Source organism: Myzus persicae, unplaced genomic scaffold, assembly GCF_001856785.1.
Source record: "Myzus persicae strain clone G006 unplaced genomic scaffold, MPER_G0061.0, whole genome shotgun sequence".
Classification (NCBI taxonomy): domain Eukaryota; kingdom Metazoa; phylum Arthropoda; class Insecta; order Hemiptera; family Aphididae; genus Myzus; species Myzus persicae.
Window position 1 is genome coordinate 22706 of NW_019103713.1, and position 18954 is coordinate 41659.

At 33.6% G+C, this 18954-nt stretch overlaps 1 protein-coding gene across 1 annotated transcript; it reads right to left on the minus strand.

Moving 5' to 3' along the window:
* Positions 1-314: 314 nt before the first annotated feature.
* On the minus strand, positions 315-2189 carry LOC111035129. Its single transcript, XM_022316649.1, has 2 exons — positions 1956-2189; positions 315-1112 (listed from the first exon to the last, which is right to left on the minus strand). Exons 1-2 carry the CDS (start codon positions 2187-2189, stop codon positions 315-317), a joined length of 1032 nt encoding a protein of 343 aa, XP_022172341.1.
* Between the last annotated feature and the right edge of the window lie 16765 nt (positions 2190-18954).

Sequence of the window (18954 nt, forward strand, 5' to 3'; positions counted from 1 at the left end):
ACACGGGCGTATTTAAATAGGACAACGGATTTCGTCAAACAAACGGATTACGAATGAGTCTCGAGACCGTCAGTATTAAAAAAAAAACAAACATCATGATACAAGCTAAACGTCGGTTCGGAAAAAGTTTGGAAAGAAGTGTATTTTATGTGCGGCAAGGGGCAGCAGACCCGTGCCGTTTTCGCCTGTCGTTATGTGTACACATTTTGAATTACGTCCGTCGTCGGCACGGGTTCCTTGGACGTTGGACGCCGTCGCTGCGATGGCCAGTTGCTGCGATATATTATCGTAATGTTACGGTCGAATCGGCTTCATCATTTCTTTCCGCTCTTCCTCGAGCGGTTACTCTTCCTCGAGCGGTTGCTCTTCTTTGAGCGGTTGCTCTTCTTTGAGCGGTTGCTCTTTTTGGAGCGGTTGCTCTTTTTAGAGCTGTTGCTCTTTTTGGAGCTACCGCGCCGCTTCTTCTTCTTGCCACCCTTGTTCACTTCCGGCGGCACTTCCACGACCTCCGGCTCGGACGGCGCCGCCTCCGGTTCCGGCACCCGCTTCGGCACGCGCACCTCGATCTGTAGCCTGGCTTTCTCGTCCGGTTCGCCTGGCCGCTTGCCCAACCACAGGACGAAGACGTGCTCGTCGTCGCCCACCGGCAGCCCGGTGACCGGTCCGAGCGCCGGTTTCACAGACGCGGGCAGCATTTCCATCACATGCTTGCGCTCCTTCGCCTGGTCTCCGGACTCGTCCACCTGCTGGTCCTGATCTTGATCGTGTTCCTGGTCTGGATCCATGTCTTGATCCTGGTCCAGATAACGGTCCTGGTCCGGTTCCTGATCCTGATCCATCTCTTGCTCCTGCTCGTACATCTGCGAGTGATCGCCATCCGGCTCGTCGTCTTGCTCAACCACCACCTGATTACCGCTTGGCCGCATGTTGTAATACACAGCGCCGTGGTCGTTGGTGCCCTGGTAGTGCGGCAAGCCATCGTCGCGGACCAACGAGAAAGTGGCCCGGTCACCGCGCAGGCCCACGTCGCCAGGCATCAGCCGCATGGCGTCACGGTCCGCAACCCCGCTGCCAGTCCTGTCTTTGCTCTTGGTACAATAAGTCTCCAAGACCTGCTCGGCGAATCGCGTACACAAATTCGATAACATTTATAGGTATGACTAATTTCGATCATATTGTTTGGGTAGGTTAGGTTAGGTTACCATGCTTATATCATTGATTATGAATACTTATACATCTTAAAAAACGTTCTACGAAATTAGATCGTTTTCGATCGTTACAGTCTTACGATAGGTATGAGGTGAAGCGCCAAAACAATGAATAACTAACATTTTGAAACCAAATTGGCCCAACCTCCTGTCTACTAGATAGGAGGAAGAGCACCTATATAAAAATTTAGTTTCCTAAATTGTGTAAGTAACCCAGTGTTGTTTTTTGGTTAAAGTAGTTCCGGCACTATGCACGCCTAATATATTAATACACAGTCGTACCAGGCGTGGATCCAGTCGGGGGCAGTAGGGGCGACTTCCCCCCCCCCGTTGACGGTATTATTTAAATTTAATATTTTGTGTTATCCTATAATATGGTAATGTATTGCAATATTATTCAGTCACAAATCGTCGTATTTTATTTTAATAACACACATTTATAAATATTGTTGATAACAGTATTATGACCGATTGAGGGTAAATAATTCAATAAAGGCATTCAATTAAGCTTAAGAAAAAAAATATTCATTATAATTAATAAGCAATTATATATATATATGTATGTAAATATATACTCGTATTTACCAGTTGGTAAATAGCAAATACATTTAGATATTTATAATCCGCCTCTCCAGTTAATAAAGTATGCTAGATCCGCGCCCGAGTCGTACATAGTAGGTACTTAAAAAGTTATACCTATATCATTTTATTTTTTACGAATTAACGATTATTTTCACAATTACTTACGTTTGGCGCCACTCCGGTTCCACGGAATGGACATTCTCTGATGTTGCATACGGGATCTATTACACAACCATTGTATTTGCCTCGACGTTTGTCCGGTTTTTGTTTGATTGGGCACCAAGCCGTGTCGAACATCGTCTTCATCTGGTTTATAGCCGCCGTGGCACATTTAATCATATTTTTATCTCGCCGGCAACACCCTTCGGATTTATGTATCTGCCTACAGTTATGTGTCATTGTGGCCTTGAATGGTTTGAGTTCGATGAAATGTAAATTTTTGTTGAATGTAAATTTTTGCTATTGTTGGTTTAAAATTAATTTTTTAGACTTTAATTTACTGAATAAATAAATCTCGTCACTATGGCCGAGGAAAATTATTTCGTTTTAAGCATATTTTAAAACAGAAACGTTATTAATCTATTCTATTGCAGCCAGATACGTATGGCTGTGTATTTACATACCATATTAATACCTATTTATAATTACCTTATAAGCAGTTATCACATTTACCTAAAATCTGATAATTAATATAAAAAAAAATATTGGACATAGATAATGACACAGATGGGACTACCATTATTTAAACTCCAAAAGAGGAGGCGGGAGTGGCTAAGGCAACTCTAAAATCATGCATAGCCTCCCTACTAAAAAAATTAACCTCTGAATTCACATAATATCAATTCGAAATGAATGGATTAAATGGTTTTTCCATTTTTTTTTCGCACACTTAATTATTATCCTAAGACTATCAAGAATCTTTAGATTACTGTATGAACTACTTACAAGAAACCTTGTAATATTAGATTGTCAAGACAGCTAAATAAGTTGAACATATTACACGCTACGAAATACGTTGCACAATGTTGTGGTTCTGAATGTTTCAATGAGTTTTGTCAAAATTTGAACTTTAAATGCTGATTTATAAAAAATAAAATCGTGCCTATGTGTGTTTAATACTTTTAAATAGGTATGATAACATCTTATCAAGAACCTCGTAGTACACTTTTGAGCTTTTCGGCGACGAAGGAATAACTTTTTATAGAAATGTATGGAATTATTATAACACATTTTTCAAACTTTTTTGGAGTGAATTAATATTTGAAGCGATTATTTTTTTCAAGACAATCTTGTTTTACTGTCACGCCCTATAATTTATTATATAAAATACAAATAATACAAACTTGATCATATGTATGTCAATTTGTACCTATTTGATATACCCGGCTAATTAATCATGTGAGTAGGTATATATAATGTATTATTATCGTGCGCGTGAGAGGTGTACCCACTGTGTGACTAATCGATGGAGTATAATAATTATAACATTGCACGAAGACCCGCGGCGGTCTTTCGACTAGTTTTGGCTTGGTTCGAAGTCCGGATACCAGAACTGTGGTAACAGGAAACAAGCGCGGTATCAAGCCACTCGCTTCCAACGACACCGGCAGACTCTTGGGGGTGGCGGGGGTGGCGGCTTTTCGGTATGTACATCAGACACAGTCTTCGACTCGAACTTTGTTGACTGAAAATCGTCGATACCTCGAACTTTTTTACCCGGTCTCTAGAATTTTGTATTAAGCTGTATTTTTTTATTTAAAAAAAAAATTGGTTCTCGAACGATCGAGAACGTCACAGGTTTAGGACCTTTTTGGGGCCGAACTGCTGTTCTAAGAACGAACAAAGAACTAACAGCTAAAAATACCAATACGATTGACGTAAACGAATTTACGTACGACGTTGTCGTATTTATTTATTTTGCTACTTAATAATCGAGTAATGCGCATATAATTGTTTTCTTTTTATCAAAGAAAAAGTCTCGATGACGTGACCGTTGGCTTGTTTTACATCATATGGTCTTAAATGATTAAAAATAAATTGTACAATCCAATGTCTTTCACAAGTAAAATTTTTTTTTTTTGATAGATTATTCGTCGGGGCCCAGTGCGTCGTGAAGGTGTTCAGGCATATTGCATTTTTGTCGAACCCTTTTCGTTTCTCCGCGTTCGGCTCGGCAATGGTATGTTTGACTGTAAGACATGTTTTTAGTGGCTGTTTTTTCATTAGTTGACCATGTGTGTGATGTCAATTCTGAGGCGATTTAATAGAACTTTTTCTCTTCTTTTGAGAGACATTAGGTTATTCCATTTTTCTACTGTCTTTTTATTTCATTTAATTTAGTGTTCATTTTTAGTCTTTCGTTCTACAATTTATTTTTTACTCAGCTGTAGATCATTTTTTTTTACATCTTTGTCAGATTTCATATTCCATAGGGTTCGTTGATGTGGGTTACTGGCTTTTTCGTTGCGCACATAATTATAAATACGATTTTTGATGAAAATATTCTTGAAAAAAGTCAATAGGCTATGAAAATTACAATCTTATAGAAATATTATACGGGCACCTGCTGCCACCCAGGATAAAATATAAAAAATGAGTTTTGTAACTATGAGTTTGACATAGATTTGAAATGAATTCCACGGAATTTTTATTTTCCACATATATTTTTCTATAAATGTTTTGTATTTCGTAGTTCTTTTTTACCTATTGATATAATAATATTATTTACTTTTTTTATTGTGGACTGTACAAACTGATGGAAATACGACCGGCTCGGGTGTCCAAGATCAAAGCACGATCCACCTACACTTGTGCTCAGAGTACGTACACACACGTACCAAAAGGATCCGAAAAATACTGTATTTACAGGTGAATCAAAAAGGCCATTGTCGTAGCACAATACTGGGTGAAGACTGAAGACCCAAAGACAGTAGGTATAATGTATTATATGACATACATTCCCCGATATTATCAGAAAGTACTGAGATTTATATAAATAAATGTTACTAGAGATGAAAGCTCAAACATTTTTATTTCCATCGACATTTTCTGATGATTTTCAACTGTCTTTGAGAATTTGATTTTAAAGTATTTTTTTTTACATAATCAATTGTTGAAGTTGCCCGGTCGGTATGTCATTGCTAAATTGTTATTATTATATGATTAGAAATTAAATGACTGTAAGTATGAAAAAATATTAAAATATGATTATATAGGCACCTATATGCGCGATAAATAAAACATGTATTTTATCAATTATAAATAGTTCTGACTTATAGTATGGTCTTGTATTAATAAACTATAAGAACAATTCAATTCGCAATAACAAATAACTACTCAAAGAAATCGGTAAGTGTTAAGTGCATGTTAAAGTGCAGTTACTTGATACGAAATTAATATAAGAAATTATAACACTTTCATCATTTGCACGTTACAACTTTAAGGACATTTTAATGAAAACTAACACACTGCCTGTTATATTTATTTAATTGTTATCATCGTGATGTTATCTTTTAGGATTTCTTATTCTTACACAATTACACACATCCACAAACATACACTAAGGTGGCCAAACGTCCAGTTTTGTGTACTGGAAAGATCCATATTTTAAAAGTCCGTCTCGTTGCCACTACACCAAAGCTTTCGGAAAGCTTAATTTCTCGTTTTTTTAAATATGTCCTATTATCATCCTAATAAAAAATATTTGAAGATAATTTCAATCACATAATTAAACACCAACGGTTCATCAGCGTCTCCTACCAGCGGTAAAGAATAGGCATCTATGTTAATACTATTAAAGTTTTTTTTTTATTAAATAAAGGCAGTCTTGTAAAGTACGTGGGTAAATGTATGTAAGTAAAAGTATTCAAATTCTTTTTAAATACTCGAGCACATATTTTTAATGCTTTCTCAAAGGACCTGTGTTTAAAATAAATTATTAACTATCAAATACGTATTCATTTTAGTTCATATATTTTCTATTTTAAAGTTGAACTCGTTAAATAAAACTATAAATTGAGAATATAATATTATATAATAATATGGTATATTTTTTTTACTGTGAAACCGATAGGTATTTTAAGGTTCCACCAAATGATACGGTGTAAAATGCTCTATAAAATTAAAGTTTAATCATGAAAAACGGTTCAGTTGATTTACCTAAAAAAATATATTTTAGAATAAAATTGAAAGTACCAATCTATAAATATTTTTTAAAAGCTCAAATGCACTCTAGTATTTTTTTTTTTACTTAGTTTTCAAACACGTATTTTAAAACACTTATCAAAATGAGTAGGCATCTACACTCGTGTTTGTACATTTTTAATACTTTTACAATATCTTTTACAACACTGATAAAGGATGATATTATATTAGTATTCATTTTATTTAAAAAAAGCGCTTTGCGTTTTAATAAATATAAGACTAATAATTAATCCCTTATTTAAGTATTTCATTGATCATGGAATGTGTTGCGTTCATGTTAAACTAAAGATTATACGATATAAGTGTACGTTAAAAAATGGTTAAACTGATAAAAAATAAACATTTTTAAAACGATGAAATAAACGACGATACTAAAATTATTATAAGGGACTAGATTTAGAATGCAAATTGCATTTTTTCGGGTGATTTAGAAGGCATTGGCCTTCCAAGTACACTGTTTACCATACGAAACAGATGACTTCAACGGTGAAACTTTTATTTCGCGTTTTGTGCATATTTGGATGTTTTTTCATTTTTCATTTTTCGGTGATTCTGTTTGTTTTGACTTACATTGTGCGAATACCTATACTTACCATAATATTGTCTAAAGATACATGTAATCAATATGAAATTGTTTTTCTCGGTGTCAAGTTCAATAGATTTTTCTGGATTTTCTACACTGCAAGCTGTCAATCGGTTGATGTCACGTATCCGCATAATCCGCGATTGATCGAATTAATCGATCGAATGTTGGTTATTTTTTTTTTTAATAAACGTTATTTGGACGCCTATAACGACACATTGCACTGAGATAAAAATAATTTCGATTGTCGATTTTCAAGGTCATTATAAAATATTTTTTTCACGGACATGTTTGGCTATTTTTCAGAGCACTCGAATCCGGCCAGTAATTTTATCGCGTCTGTTTAGCAAAAACAAACGTTTTTTTTATTTTTTATATTTTTGTAAACACAAAATTATTTGAGTATACTCTGTATATCTGTCCACCCCAACACACACACACACACACACACACACACACACACACACACACACAAGCGCGCGCGCGCGCGGAGTCACAGACACACCGACATGAGTAGGAAAAAAAAAACAACGCACAACACGTATAATATTATTATAATACGCATCGCACGCCGTACAATATTACATCATATTGTTATAAACGACGGGCACATAACATTATATTATTATTATTATTTTGTATTATTTGTATTATTATTATTATTATTATTATTACGCGTATACAAAGCGTGCGGCCTGCTGCACTCGGCGCTCGCGTCTCGAGCCCGCAGCCGACGAGGGGCAAACGCCGCTGCACCGTTCGTCCGGTGCAAAAAGCGAAACAATGCTCGAGCCCGGCGGCGGCGCGGACCTGCTGCACCACCGGCACCGGTGGGGGGGGGGGGGGTACCCGGCACTGTTATGACGCAGTGCACATGCAATACCGTTTATATATTATTATTGTATACATTGTTATTCGTATACGACATTATATAATAACGTCTTGGCGAGACGCGTCGGTTAGTGGGCATGTGCGGCGGGAGAGTCGCTCGACGGCGGCGGCGGCGTAAAAATCAACGAAATCCGCAATTGGGCGCATCTCAGTGCACAGAGGTCTTGTTGTATGCCGAGCCTATTATACCGGCCCGGTGCGAGAATAATGATGAATTGCGTGAACCGCGAGGGGTGATTTGGAATAACCCCCTTTTTACTTCTTCTTCTCCGTCATCGATGACGCGCATGGTTATTCGGAATCTGACTATCGGAATTTAACGAATATCGTATACACCCGGGCGGTAAATGAAGACCATATTATATTATTATAAAATTCGGAAATCTAGACGTTTTGAGTTCCTCTTCAAGGGATTTGGTCCCGTTTGAACACACAGTTCTGTTTCGTATTGATCGACCACTATTATATGTACCTATATGATAAAAATGACGGTCGTAGGTCCGCGACTATATGGTTAGGTTCGGGGATATGATGGTGGATTCAAAAATGTTCTTAGTTATGTGGTAAGTATCAATATTTTTAATTTGTAAAAATGATCCATTTATTTTATAATATACAAGCATCCCGTAGCTTTCATACTAAATGCGAAGTCCATCGAAATCCCTGCCAGAAAAATGAATTGCGTAGCGTGTGAAACACGTGAGATGATTCACTGACAGCACGACAACCGACTTTTCTTCTTCTTCGTCGTGTAGGTCATTCAAGTAGTTATTACAAATCTTAAGTAATTTTGCCCTTTGGGAATACAAACTTCTGGTGTATATTAATTAACTTTGAATGCAAAGGAAGATGGTCTTAAGGATAATAGGTCCGCGAAATTTGGTAATTATAGTGATGGGTACAACTGAAGTGGTTTTAAAATGTTATTAACTAAGTACCTCATTAATATCTGTTTATCAATATTTTATAATTTGAGTGATCCGTTTGTTGTATAGTACGAGCATCGGCAAGTTTTGAAAGACAATGCGAAGATCATCGAAATCCCTGCCTGGTGCGAGAATAATAAATTATTTAGTCCATAAAACGTGCAGGATGATTCACCGTTCACGCTAACCCTTTTTACTCAGCAGCGACGCTCAGCTGAGTTGTTCGAAATCTGATTTTTGGAATTTTCAAATATTGTCCTACCTACTTATGGACCATATTTCCGAATTCTCTAGAGATTTTGAATGTCGTTATTAAGGAACGTCCTGAGGGAATACAAACTTATGTTTTTCCAATTACCTCAACCCTTTTATAATGTAGACTATCTAGCAGATATTATTTCCGAAAATGTTGGAGCATCAAACGAATAGTTTTAGAGTTATTTAACTTAGTATGCTTGAGGTAATTATAGGCCCACGATAATTTATTCAACAGACATGATGGGGACTATGGTGATTCGAATATTTTAGTAATTATGATATCAATCTATCAATATTCATAATTTGTAATAAGAACTATTATTCTTAGCACAAACACTATAATAACCGAGAAACTGCTCGTTGGAATCTGGAATTACGCGCCCGTGTTCAAAAAAAAATATCCACTAAATAATTAAATAATCCCACTAAATAGGGGAGTTTTTATTTGAAAAACAGATATCACTACCGGACACTCATTGATAAGTAAAATAAAAAATGTAAGAATTAAAAATATGGTCCTTTAAAATTCCAAAAATCAGAGTTACTACGAAAATTAAGGAAAAAATAGGGCGAGAATGCTTAGTGAACCACGCTGTATAATACGTATCATAGGTGTATATTACAGAGGTATACGTGTAGATAATACTGAAAATAAAAAATATGCAGAAGCCAAATAAATAATTCTTAAAGCATTTTCATTTTTTTGGAGGACAATTTGATCCGATTTCACCCCTTGATGTAATAAAATATTATACACTAAAAATGGAAAAAAAGTGCAAAACAAAGATTTAATTTATTAATTTATTCTATGATATTGTATAAAACGAATTTTGTGCTTGAAAAGAATTGTTTTAGAGCTCTATGAAAAAAAAGAGATTTGCATTTAAATCCACTCCCTAGCCCTCTAATAATATTATACATATATAAGCGCTCGAGCACCTCTACAGTGTCTAATTGAATTCATATTTTCATCGGTTTGAATATTATAATATTATACTTAAGTACCTATAATATGTAGCTTACATGCATAGTAACGAAAAAAACACATATATATTATTTTGAATAATAATGTAATATATTATGTCTTGCATTTAAGAGCAGGTTTGTTGAGCACTTTTGTCCTGATCAATGTCAAAACATTTTTTAACAGTAAACCCCGTAAGTAGTTCATACCGAAAATAAAAAATCATAAATGCTATTGAATTTTTATTGGGGATAATTCGATATAGTCAATTAACGAATCTTATTTTTAGACAAAATGTTTGTTTAATTCAAGTAGCTTATTATTCATTATTTTCTTCAATCGCATAGTTATTTGGAGTAAATATTAATTTGAAACGTAATGACATTTTTCCAAATATTCTTTTAGGGAATTCCCTAACATTAGCATGACGTATTTTTTGAATTATTAATTATCCGTGTAAATGTTCATAATTTTTAACGAGCGTCAATATTTGTTTTTATTTGTCAGGTCTTTCTGTTACCCACACTCTGTATATCATATCATAATCAGTGGTCGTGACTTCACGAATTTAAATACTTTTGTATTGCTAAATACATAGGAAACCATGGTAACCGCGGTACTACAAGTCCGTTTCAAATCATAATAGTAAAAAAAAAATATAAAGTTTAATAGTGCAATATTTTTGGAGTTATCGGAGAGCTTAAATTGCATTCAAACGTTGATTTTTATTATTCTTAACTGAACTATAGAATGAGTTTTGTTGGCTTCGCGGCCATCACATTTTTGAAGAGCAGTATGAAAAATTTACCCAAAAATTTATAACACGTTTGGGCTCAGAACATGAGTTGTACAACAACTGACAGCATTCCAATTTTCTCTTTTATTAATAATTTCAATTTACTCGCCTAATCAAATCATGTATTTGTATACATTCGTTTTTTTATTTTAAACAAGTTTTGAACCAAAAAAATATGATTGATACGTTTAAAAAAAAAACTTGGCAGTACTGTACAATTTCAATAGTCTTTCTCGTCAGACTCTTGATCATTTCGAAAACATAATTAATCTCGTTTAATTTTCGGTTGTTTTCTTTTTTTTATCTCGATTTTACGTCGTAGCGGTAATTCTGTTCGAAAAATGTCGACTTATAGCATTCAATGAAATAGTGTTTAATCGTTTAATGACTTATAAACCAAGGATGGGAAACATTTTTGATTTATACGTTTTTGACCAACCTCATTTTTCTATATAGTTCCCAAATTACGTTATTAATAATTTTGTTTTTGCTTTTAAGTTTTAATAATTTGTACATAGTAAATAATATAATATATGATGGAAGGCACTTAAAAGTTAAAATTAATAATTTTTAGTATTTTAATTTTAATTTTAAAACCTAATGATGATCTACATAAAAAAAAACTTTACATTTTAGGAGTGCGTTATTCAAATGAAACACTATAGTTCTACAGAAAATTCTTTTGACTCAGAAGTGGAACGTACAATTATTACTATTACATGAAATACATATCTAAAAACCAAATAGTCGATCTTATGCATTTACTCAACAATATTTTTTGTCAGAATTATCAATTTTCCGTTATCACAATGATAATTTTTTTTTTATAGTTTATTAGTATAGTATTAGTATTAGTGCCTATAGTTTATTTTGGTTTTGGTTTTAATTTTCTATTTTTTTTCTTTCATAACGTTTTCTACTAAAACTGCTGAAACCCCTAAAACGATCTAAACATTTTTTTTAAATCACCTAGTTGTGAAAATAATCGTTAAAAAATACACTAGACGCTTATATATGCTTCGAAAACAACGCTAAGTGCATCGAAGTCCCTGCCCCAGTCGGTTAAATCTATAATTATATATTACGTCATTGCAGACGGCAGTGTTGGGGAGTACTTTAACTTGAGTAACAAGTTACTGTAACGAAATTACTTTTTGAGTAATTTGATGGTAATTCAATAATTACATTGTATTGTAAGTAATTTAAATGTAATTCAAGTTGCTTTTTTGTAGTAGCTATTACTAAATTACTCATTACTTTTTTTTGGTTTAATACATTTTTAAAACTTATTGAGAATGTGTGTAAATATTATAATAATAAAATATATCATGTTATATCTAAGTGTTATAATTTATAAGAAGAATTTTGTGAACAATCTAAACTGCGATACTTTTTTTATAGCTATTTGACGATAAAGTGTTATTGTTGGAATGAAACCTAACCTAGAACATTTTTATTAACTCTTTTTAATGGCGATTTAACTATTTTAAAAAACATTACAATCATGTGATTAATTTTTTTAAGTATAATGCTGCTTTTCCCTGAAGTGCTTCTGTTGAAAATTTGTTTAGAAAAGCAGGAGATATGACGTGTACTAAAAAGCAATCGAAAATTACTGACTGTAATTTTGAAAACGCATTATTGTTTAAAATAAATTTGAAAAATAAAGATTAATAATGTGTAGCGAAACCAGTAGGTATCTGTTAATAATTTCATATTGTTGATTGTTTAGTTTATGTATTGTCAACACGGTTATCCAGTGGTATTTTTGAAGAAGAAAAAAGTAACTTATTTTGTAATTGAGGTACTTTTTAAGCTCAGAAGTAATGTAACTTGACTTATAAAAAAAAAAAATTAACTTAAAAATAATTTAGTTACAATTTTTATAAGGAATTAGTAATGCAATTTAATTTCTCAAAATAAGTAATTTTCCCAACACTGTAACCAAGGCTTATGCATATGTGCTACATTCAGGGCTCGGAAGTTATAGCTCACTAATAAAATTAATTTTTAGAGCTTAAATATGCACTTAAAAACATTAATATGAGCGCTAAAAACAGCACTAAAAATTGGAAAATATGCGAAACAAAATTCTCAACAAATTTTTTTGAACATGAAATCTAAGATATTTTTCATTTTACCGATTTTTTTTCAAATATGAAGTATTCGATTTTTCTTATTTAACAGATTTTTTATGTTTTTCTTCGAATATGATGGCAGGTTCGAGGTATTCACAAAATAAAATTACCGTGTTCAGTCATTAGTACATATAGTTAATACGACACCAGGATAGTGCAACGATTCCGACGATAGTGCGATGTGACTGACATGATTTTAAAAACAAACAATTTATTGGAAACGAGTGGAATTGTCCGTTTCAATCGGCGGTAACAACGGCGGTCTAAGGCCGTTCATTTCGGATGCGTACCATCTTGAAACGATTTGTTTTCGTTCACGAATTCGTAGGCGGCTGCCTGGTAGGTAAAATTTAGTTTTTAAACATGTATGTGCCCATAAACCAATTTATTATAAATCCAAATTAGCGAAATAGCTCCTACAATATGAATCAATAATATTATATTGTGAAAACGTAGGTATACCCAAAAATAGCACCAAAAACGTTAAATCTTACCTCAAAACAGCAGTGAACACCGTAAATATGCGAAAAATAGCAAAACAAAATTTCGTGTACGACGCCAGAGACGCCGTGTGAAACGCATATTTTGAATCTCACTTTGGATGTTCCAGGACGAACCGAGGTAAAAATATGCATTTGCTAGAATAACTTCCGAGCCCTGAGAGGTGATGAATATAATATATGGTACGTACGGTATAGGGACGTGCTAACCATTATGCACTTATTACGGTACCTATATGTACCTATACATGGGTATATATACATACATCGCTATTATATTATTATATTATAGGCGAGCTGGCCGGAGGGAAGACGACGCGCGGGAGGGGTGCTAAAGGACAAAAAAAAAAAAAAATCACAAAGGATAGAAAATATTGTATTACAGTTGACAATAATAATAATAATAATAATAATAATAATAATAACTGCGTGGCGGCAGCTGAAAAACGTTATTTTTATAAATGTATCCGCCGCGGTGCGGAGCATATGCCACGGCGCGAGGGCACGTGGCACGCGTGTGTCGTCGTCGGCGGAAATCTCGGCGGAAAGCGTGCGGCGGAAGGGCGGCGGCGGGGTCGACGACGGGTCTGGGGGGGGGGGGGGGGCGGGGGGGGGGGGGGGGGGGGGGGGGGCTCGAGGGGCTGCCAGAGGAGGTGCGTCCCGTTTTCACCTGGACGCTCTTGAAAAACACAACGGCCGTGTGTAGACGCGCGCGAGCGCCCGGCACATGACATTATATTATATTATATTATATTATATTATATTATTGTGCTATGTATGTATGTATATATATATATACGTCGGGCGCGCGTCCGCGAGCCATGTACACCATTATAATATGTATATTATGTTATGTACATACCCGTGTATATATATATATGGGTAGGTGCACAATGCCCGAGTAAATACAATGGGTGTGTACATATATACGGGTGAGCAGACAAACGAAAATGCTGGCGGGTGTGTGTGCGTGCAGTGCGCGCAAATGCCGTCTGAACGGCGCGTGTTCTGGTGACCGCGACGACGTCGACACAATGATAATATTATAACGACGTGATGGGTTGATAAATTTTAATAGCGAAAAATCAAAAAAAAAAAAATGTCATTACTATCGCAATGCAACGTGTACTGAATATGGTTTGAAAAAAATTCGCGGTTCGAACGCGCATTGTAGCCAAACACACATTTTTTGGTCCCAAACACTGCGTGATGCCCGCATGGCTGGGGTCGGGAAATCGGTCGCTCTTTGGAAAATTCATCGATACATCGAGATCCGTAAAACATAAATTACAATTCATACCTGCGTCGTTATAGTGATAATATTTCGGGATTTCTTGGTAACGATATTCAGCTCGAAAATCTCACTGATATTAAGTAGGTAGATACGTTTTTTCGTATCTGTATTTAATTAAATAATATTATATTTGTGTAAACAATAATAATAATAATAATAATAATAATAATAATAATAATAATAATGAATTAATGAAATAAAGTTTTTCTATATTTTCTACATTTAAGACGCGTCATAATGTTTTTAATGCCTCCCAATTTTTCAGTGAACTAATAATAATACTCTCTTTAGTCTAATATTCTATAATATATTGCCTATACTAACAACTACAACTGAAAAAAAGGTTGCTCTAACCTGTGCGGCTCCCTGGACATTATGGTTTTGTATTTTTTCGAAAAAATGGCTCTTTCTTACGAAAAGTTCCCGACCCCTGCCATATGGTGTTAAATTAAAATATTTAAGTATAGAAAACTATATGTAGTTAAATTTACCATTTTTTTTTTCTTGCAAATATTTGGGACTTGATGCGTACGTACGAAATCGACGAAACAAATGATCGAAAAAAAAAAAACTAAAATCTTCGTTTCGACAGCTCCGCAGAATATATACTTGAAAACTATAAAAACTGGTAGGTCGTACCACCCAAATAATATAATATTCAAACGAGAACAAATCAAAATAATGTCTCCCGTCAAACGTAATCAGTCTTGTTTTTCGTGCTCTGAAATACCGAGTAAACGCAAATAGTCAAAGAATTTGATTTTTATGCGATTTTACTATCCATCTTGACATTCAATATTAAATGTCTATTTCAAGCCAGCCGAATAATAAACATGAAACATTTTGAATTGTTTTAAAAACTGTACTTAATACATTCTTATTAACTATTTATTGATGATGTGTAGGGTTCTGGACGTATTGCACTTAAAATTATCGAAATATGTATGCAAATAAGCAGTCAAAATCGTCAAAATATGCTTTTAAATATGCAGCTAATTTTTGTTTTATTTTTAAAAAACGCATAAGGTCTATAATAAATTATTATTATAAAAATAAAAATTTAAAAATTAGGTAGGTACTTAATATAATAAAAATAATTTTTACACAGGTTACTCATCTCCATCTGTATCAACCTAGGATTCATTAGGTTTTACCACAACTAAACAATTGTCGATATTGTCGATAAAAATGTTGATTATTAAGCGATAAAGAGATTTTCATCGTAAACAGACGTACGTGTTAGTACGAAAGACTACGACCATCCAATTATGATTTTTCCCAACAATTTTATGTTTATAAAAATATAAAAATGTGAAATATGCCCAAATATGTTTAAAAATTAATCAAATATGCGCTTTTCTTAAAATATGACGAAATATGCAAAAATATGCAAATTCAAACTTAGTATTTAATTTTGTAATTTCATAAAACACATTTATAACTCACTTAGAATAGACTACAACCACTACAAAAAAACATGCAAATGCAAGAAGTCCCGAACCCTAATGATGTGTTATCTTTCATTAAAAATAAAACACAAAAACCGTCTTAGTTATAGTTACATTTTTATAAATTAATTTTCTAGTTCGTTAATACCTAAATATATACCTTTAATAACGAGTCACGAAGTTATCGAATCGATCGGTTGCAACTCTGTTTGTTAATTTATTAGATATTTCTTTACTTAATATTTTCAACGGGGTTTCCGTTAGATCCTCTTCACTTGATTAGATGTAATAATATGCCGTCCCAGGTTTTTAGGAGGAGGATGTTTGCGATTAGTTTCTTCGTTTAAAATTGTAGTTTTACCCTCGTCTATGCGCACAGCTTATGGAGTTGCAACTTTTTTCTGCCCACCGACATTTACGCCCTTTTTTGATAAGTTCTCTGCAAAAGGAATATTTTATAATTTTGGTAAATATTTAATTCTTTACCACTTTCACTTAAAACTATTTCCATATTAAACGAGAGCACAAGCCACAACAACTATATTATAATATAGGTACGTACAACGCTTGGAATTATACTGAACAACACCGGATTCATATTATATAAACGGATAATATTTGCCCGAATTGTGTTGTTTCCTCATCAATTAATACAATTATGTAAATTATGAAAATAATTGTTTTCAAACTTTCGAGGACAACGCCGCAGATTGGATTAGCACACTTAAGATAAAACCAGGGAATGTAACGCATAAAAACAAATTCGTACTTCAAAATATATACGTACTTTACATACTCCAAAATCTGTCTTCGCAATATCATTGACATAGGTACAGCAATGTACTACACATTCGAATATTGATCGGCGCCATTGATGTATGAGCGTTGATATTCTATAAAAAAGAAAACAATATATATTATTATTCATTGTATATATTATTCGTTAACTTATGTAAATCTCGTAGGCAGGTACATGAAATATTTTTGAATCCGCGCGTCCTTCGGTACTGTTGTTTTAAAACTTAATTTTTCATAAAACGAATCAAAACTTGACATTATATTGTACTTCAAAATTCAAATAAAAACAATCTGGATAATATTAGATTGTACAACAAAAAAATGTCAATATTCCACAAAATTACGATCACGTACACGCGCGGACACGTACTAAACTAAATTATTGCACAGTTCGGTATCCGAGTGTTATCTGTATCTTTTTCCGTAAAGTCATATTTTTATCGTTCCGATGGGCTTTTATATCGTACTCGAAACAAACGGGTTCTCGTACAGAATACGTTAGTGTCCTAGGGTACAAACCAATGGATTTTTTATTTTTATTTAACAAGAATGTATAGTAAAATGTTTTAAATGTTTCATTTTTTTTTTTTTTTTGCCAGACTCGAAATAGGCATCTAACTAGATGTCACACGGCCACTCGTGGCAAATCATTTTGACGCTAAGTGCCAAAAATTACCTTTTTTTTTTTTTTCGAGCGTGCCATTGAACTGTGAAATGAAGTACCTACATAAAAACCGTGGTACATATTGTGAGCTATATATATTACGGCTATTTACCGTTCAATAACGATCATTTAATTTTATCTGCAGACATGAGTACATACATTGCGATATAACCCATTAATTACTAAAAATAAAAACAATATTATATAAGACACAACTAATTATTATTTTTTATACGACACATATACTATATACTATATAGTATATATAGGTACATATCAGGTGGTATGAGCCACCAAACTTTGAGGAACTGTACCTCGCAAACTAAATAACGATAAATACAAATTTTAATGCCAAAATTCAAACAAAAAAAATTGTTTCATCAATTTATGACTCTTTCGTTGTATGGTCCCATTTGAAAATCAAAAGTTGATAGTGGTTTCGGAAATAGATATAAGGGCGAAAAAATTTTTAATATTATACAGTTTTAGAAAAGCGTACCTAAAACTAAAAGTTTAAATGCGTGTTAGGTATTAATATTATAAAACTAAACAGTACAAAAAAATTCAAAGTTTAATCAATGGCTATATTGACATAATATAATATTATGGAGTTCGATTTTACTATTATTGTCATTATTATAAATTATTATTATAATCGGGACTGTGACTTCCCCGAAATAAATGCTTAAAAAAAAAACTCAAATCTTCGCATCCGGTGTACAATATATAACTTTGTAATAGGCACTTAAAAACTGTGAAAATCAGTCTGAAAATGTATACTTTCCCTATATAGTTCAAACAACAATAAATATTAAATCGACTCTCCTGTCAAAAAACTTCCTAGTTATTTTATCTGTGTCTGTGACGAGTATATTATTTTCCTGAAACTACACACATCGATTTAAGAAAAACAAATTAGTCTTAGTCAGTGGTTTGTCTTGCAGGGCACGCGTCCGTATAAACTATTACGTATATATCATATACACAGGTGCGTATGCAAGGGGGGGTTCTAGGGGTTCAACCCCCCCCCGAAATTTCAGGAAATAAGTTTTATTATTTGTTAGTTTGGTTTTATTTAATTTCCCGCATTGCCTAATCGTAATATGAATTACATTCTCGTTTAGTGCTCGATCTTTATCTACAATCGTTAATCGGACCACTACAGTGGCAAAATGTATCTGATGATGATCGCCCAAAATGTTCATTAACTACCTTAAGTCAAATTTCCAGTGATTTCTATCCGAATATTAAGTAATAAGTGCCTTTTAACAATATTAGCTACTTTGCCTGTAACGACTGTTACTGCAGAGCGTTCATTTTCAACATTGCGGAGACTGAAAACCTATTTGAGAAATAATATTGGACAAGACCGGCTGACAGGATTAGCGCTCATGAATATTTATAGACACGATAACACTGATATTGACGAAGTCATTAACAGATTTGCAAGACTACTTTGAAAATTAGATTTTATATTATAAAAATACATGTTTTTAACAATAAATTATTAAATTTTTTTTTTAAGTATGACGTTTTTTATAAGAAATAAATAGTACTATAATTGAAATTGTGTAAACTCCTTGTTAGGTTATAGGTTAAGTTAGATTATATAAGTATGAAAATTTACAAGCAAAACAACCCCCAAAATTTTTGTTTGTGTACGCGCCTGCATATACATACCATATATATTCAGTATATATA

What these genes read in the sequence shown, in the direction of transcription:
- LOC111035129 (XM_022316649.1), bottom strand. Translation starts at nt 2,189, where the DNA reads ATGACACATAACTGTAGGCAGATACATAAATCCGAAGGGTGTTGCCGG. An exon ending in GAACCGGAGTGGCGCCAAAC is followed by an intron (nt 1,113 to 1,955) that starts GTAAGTAATTGT and finishes TTCGCCGAGCAG; the next exon opens with GTCTTGGAGACTTATTGTAC.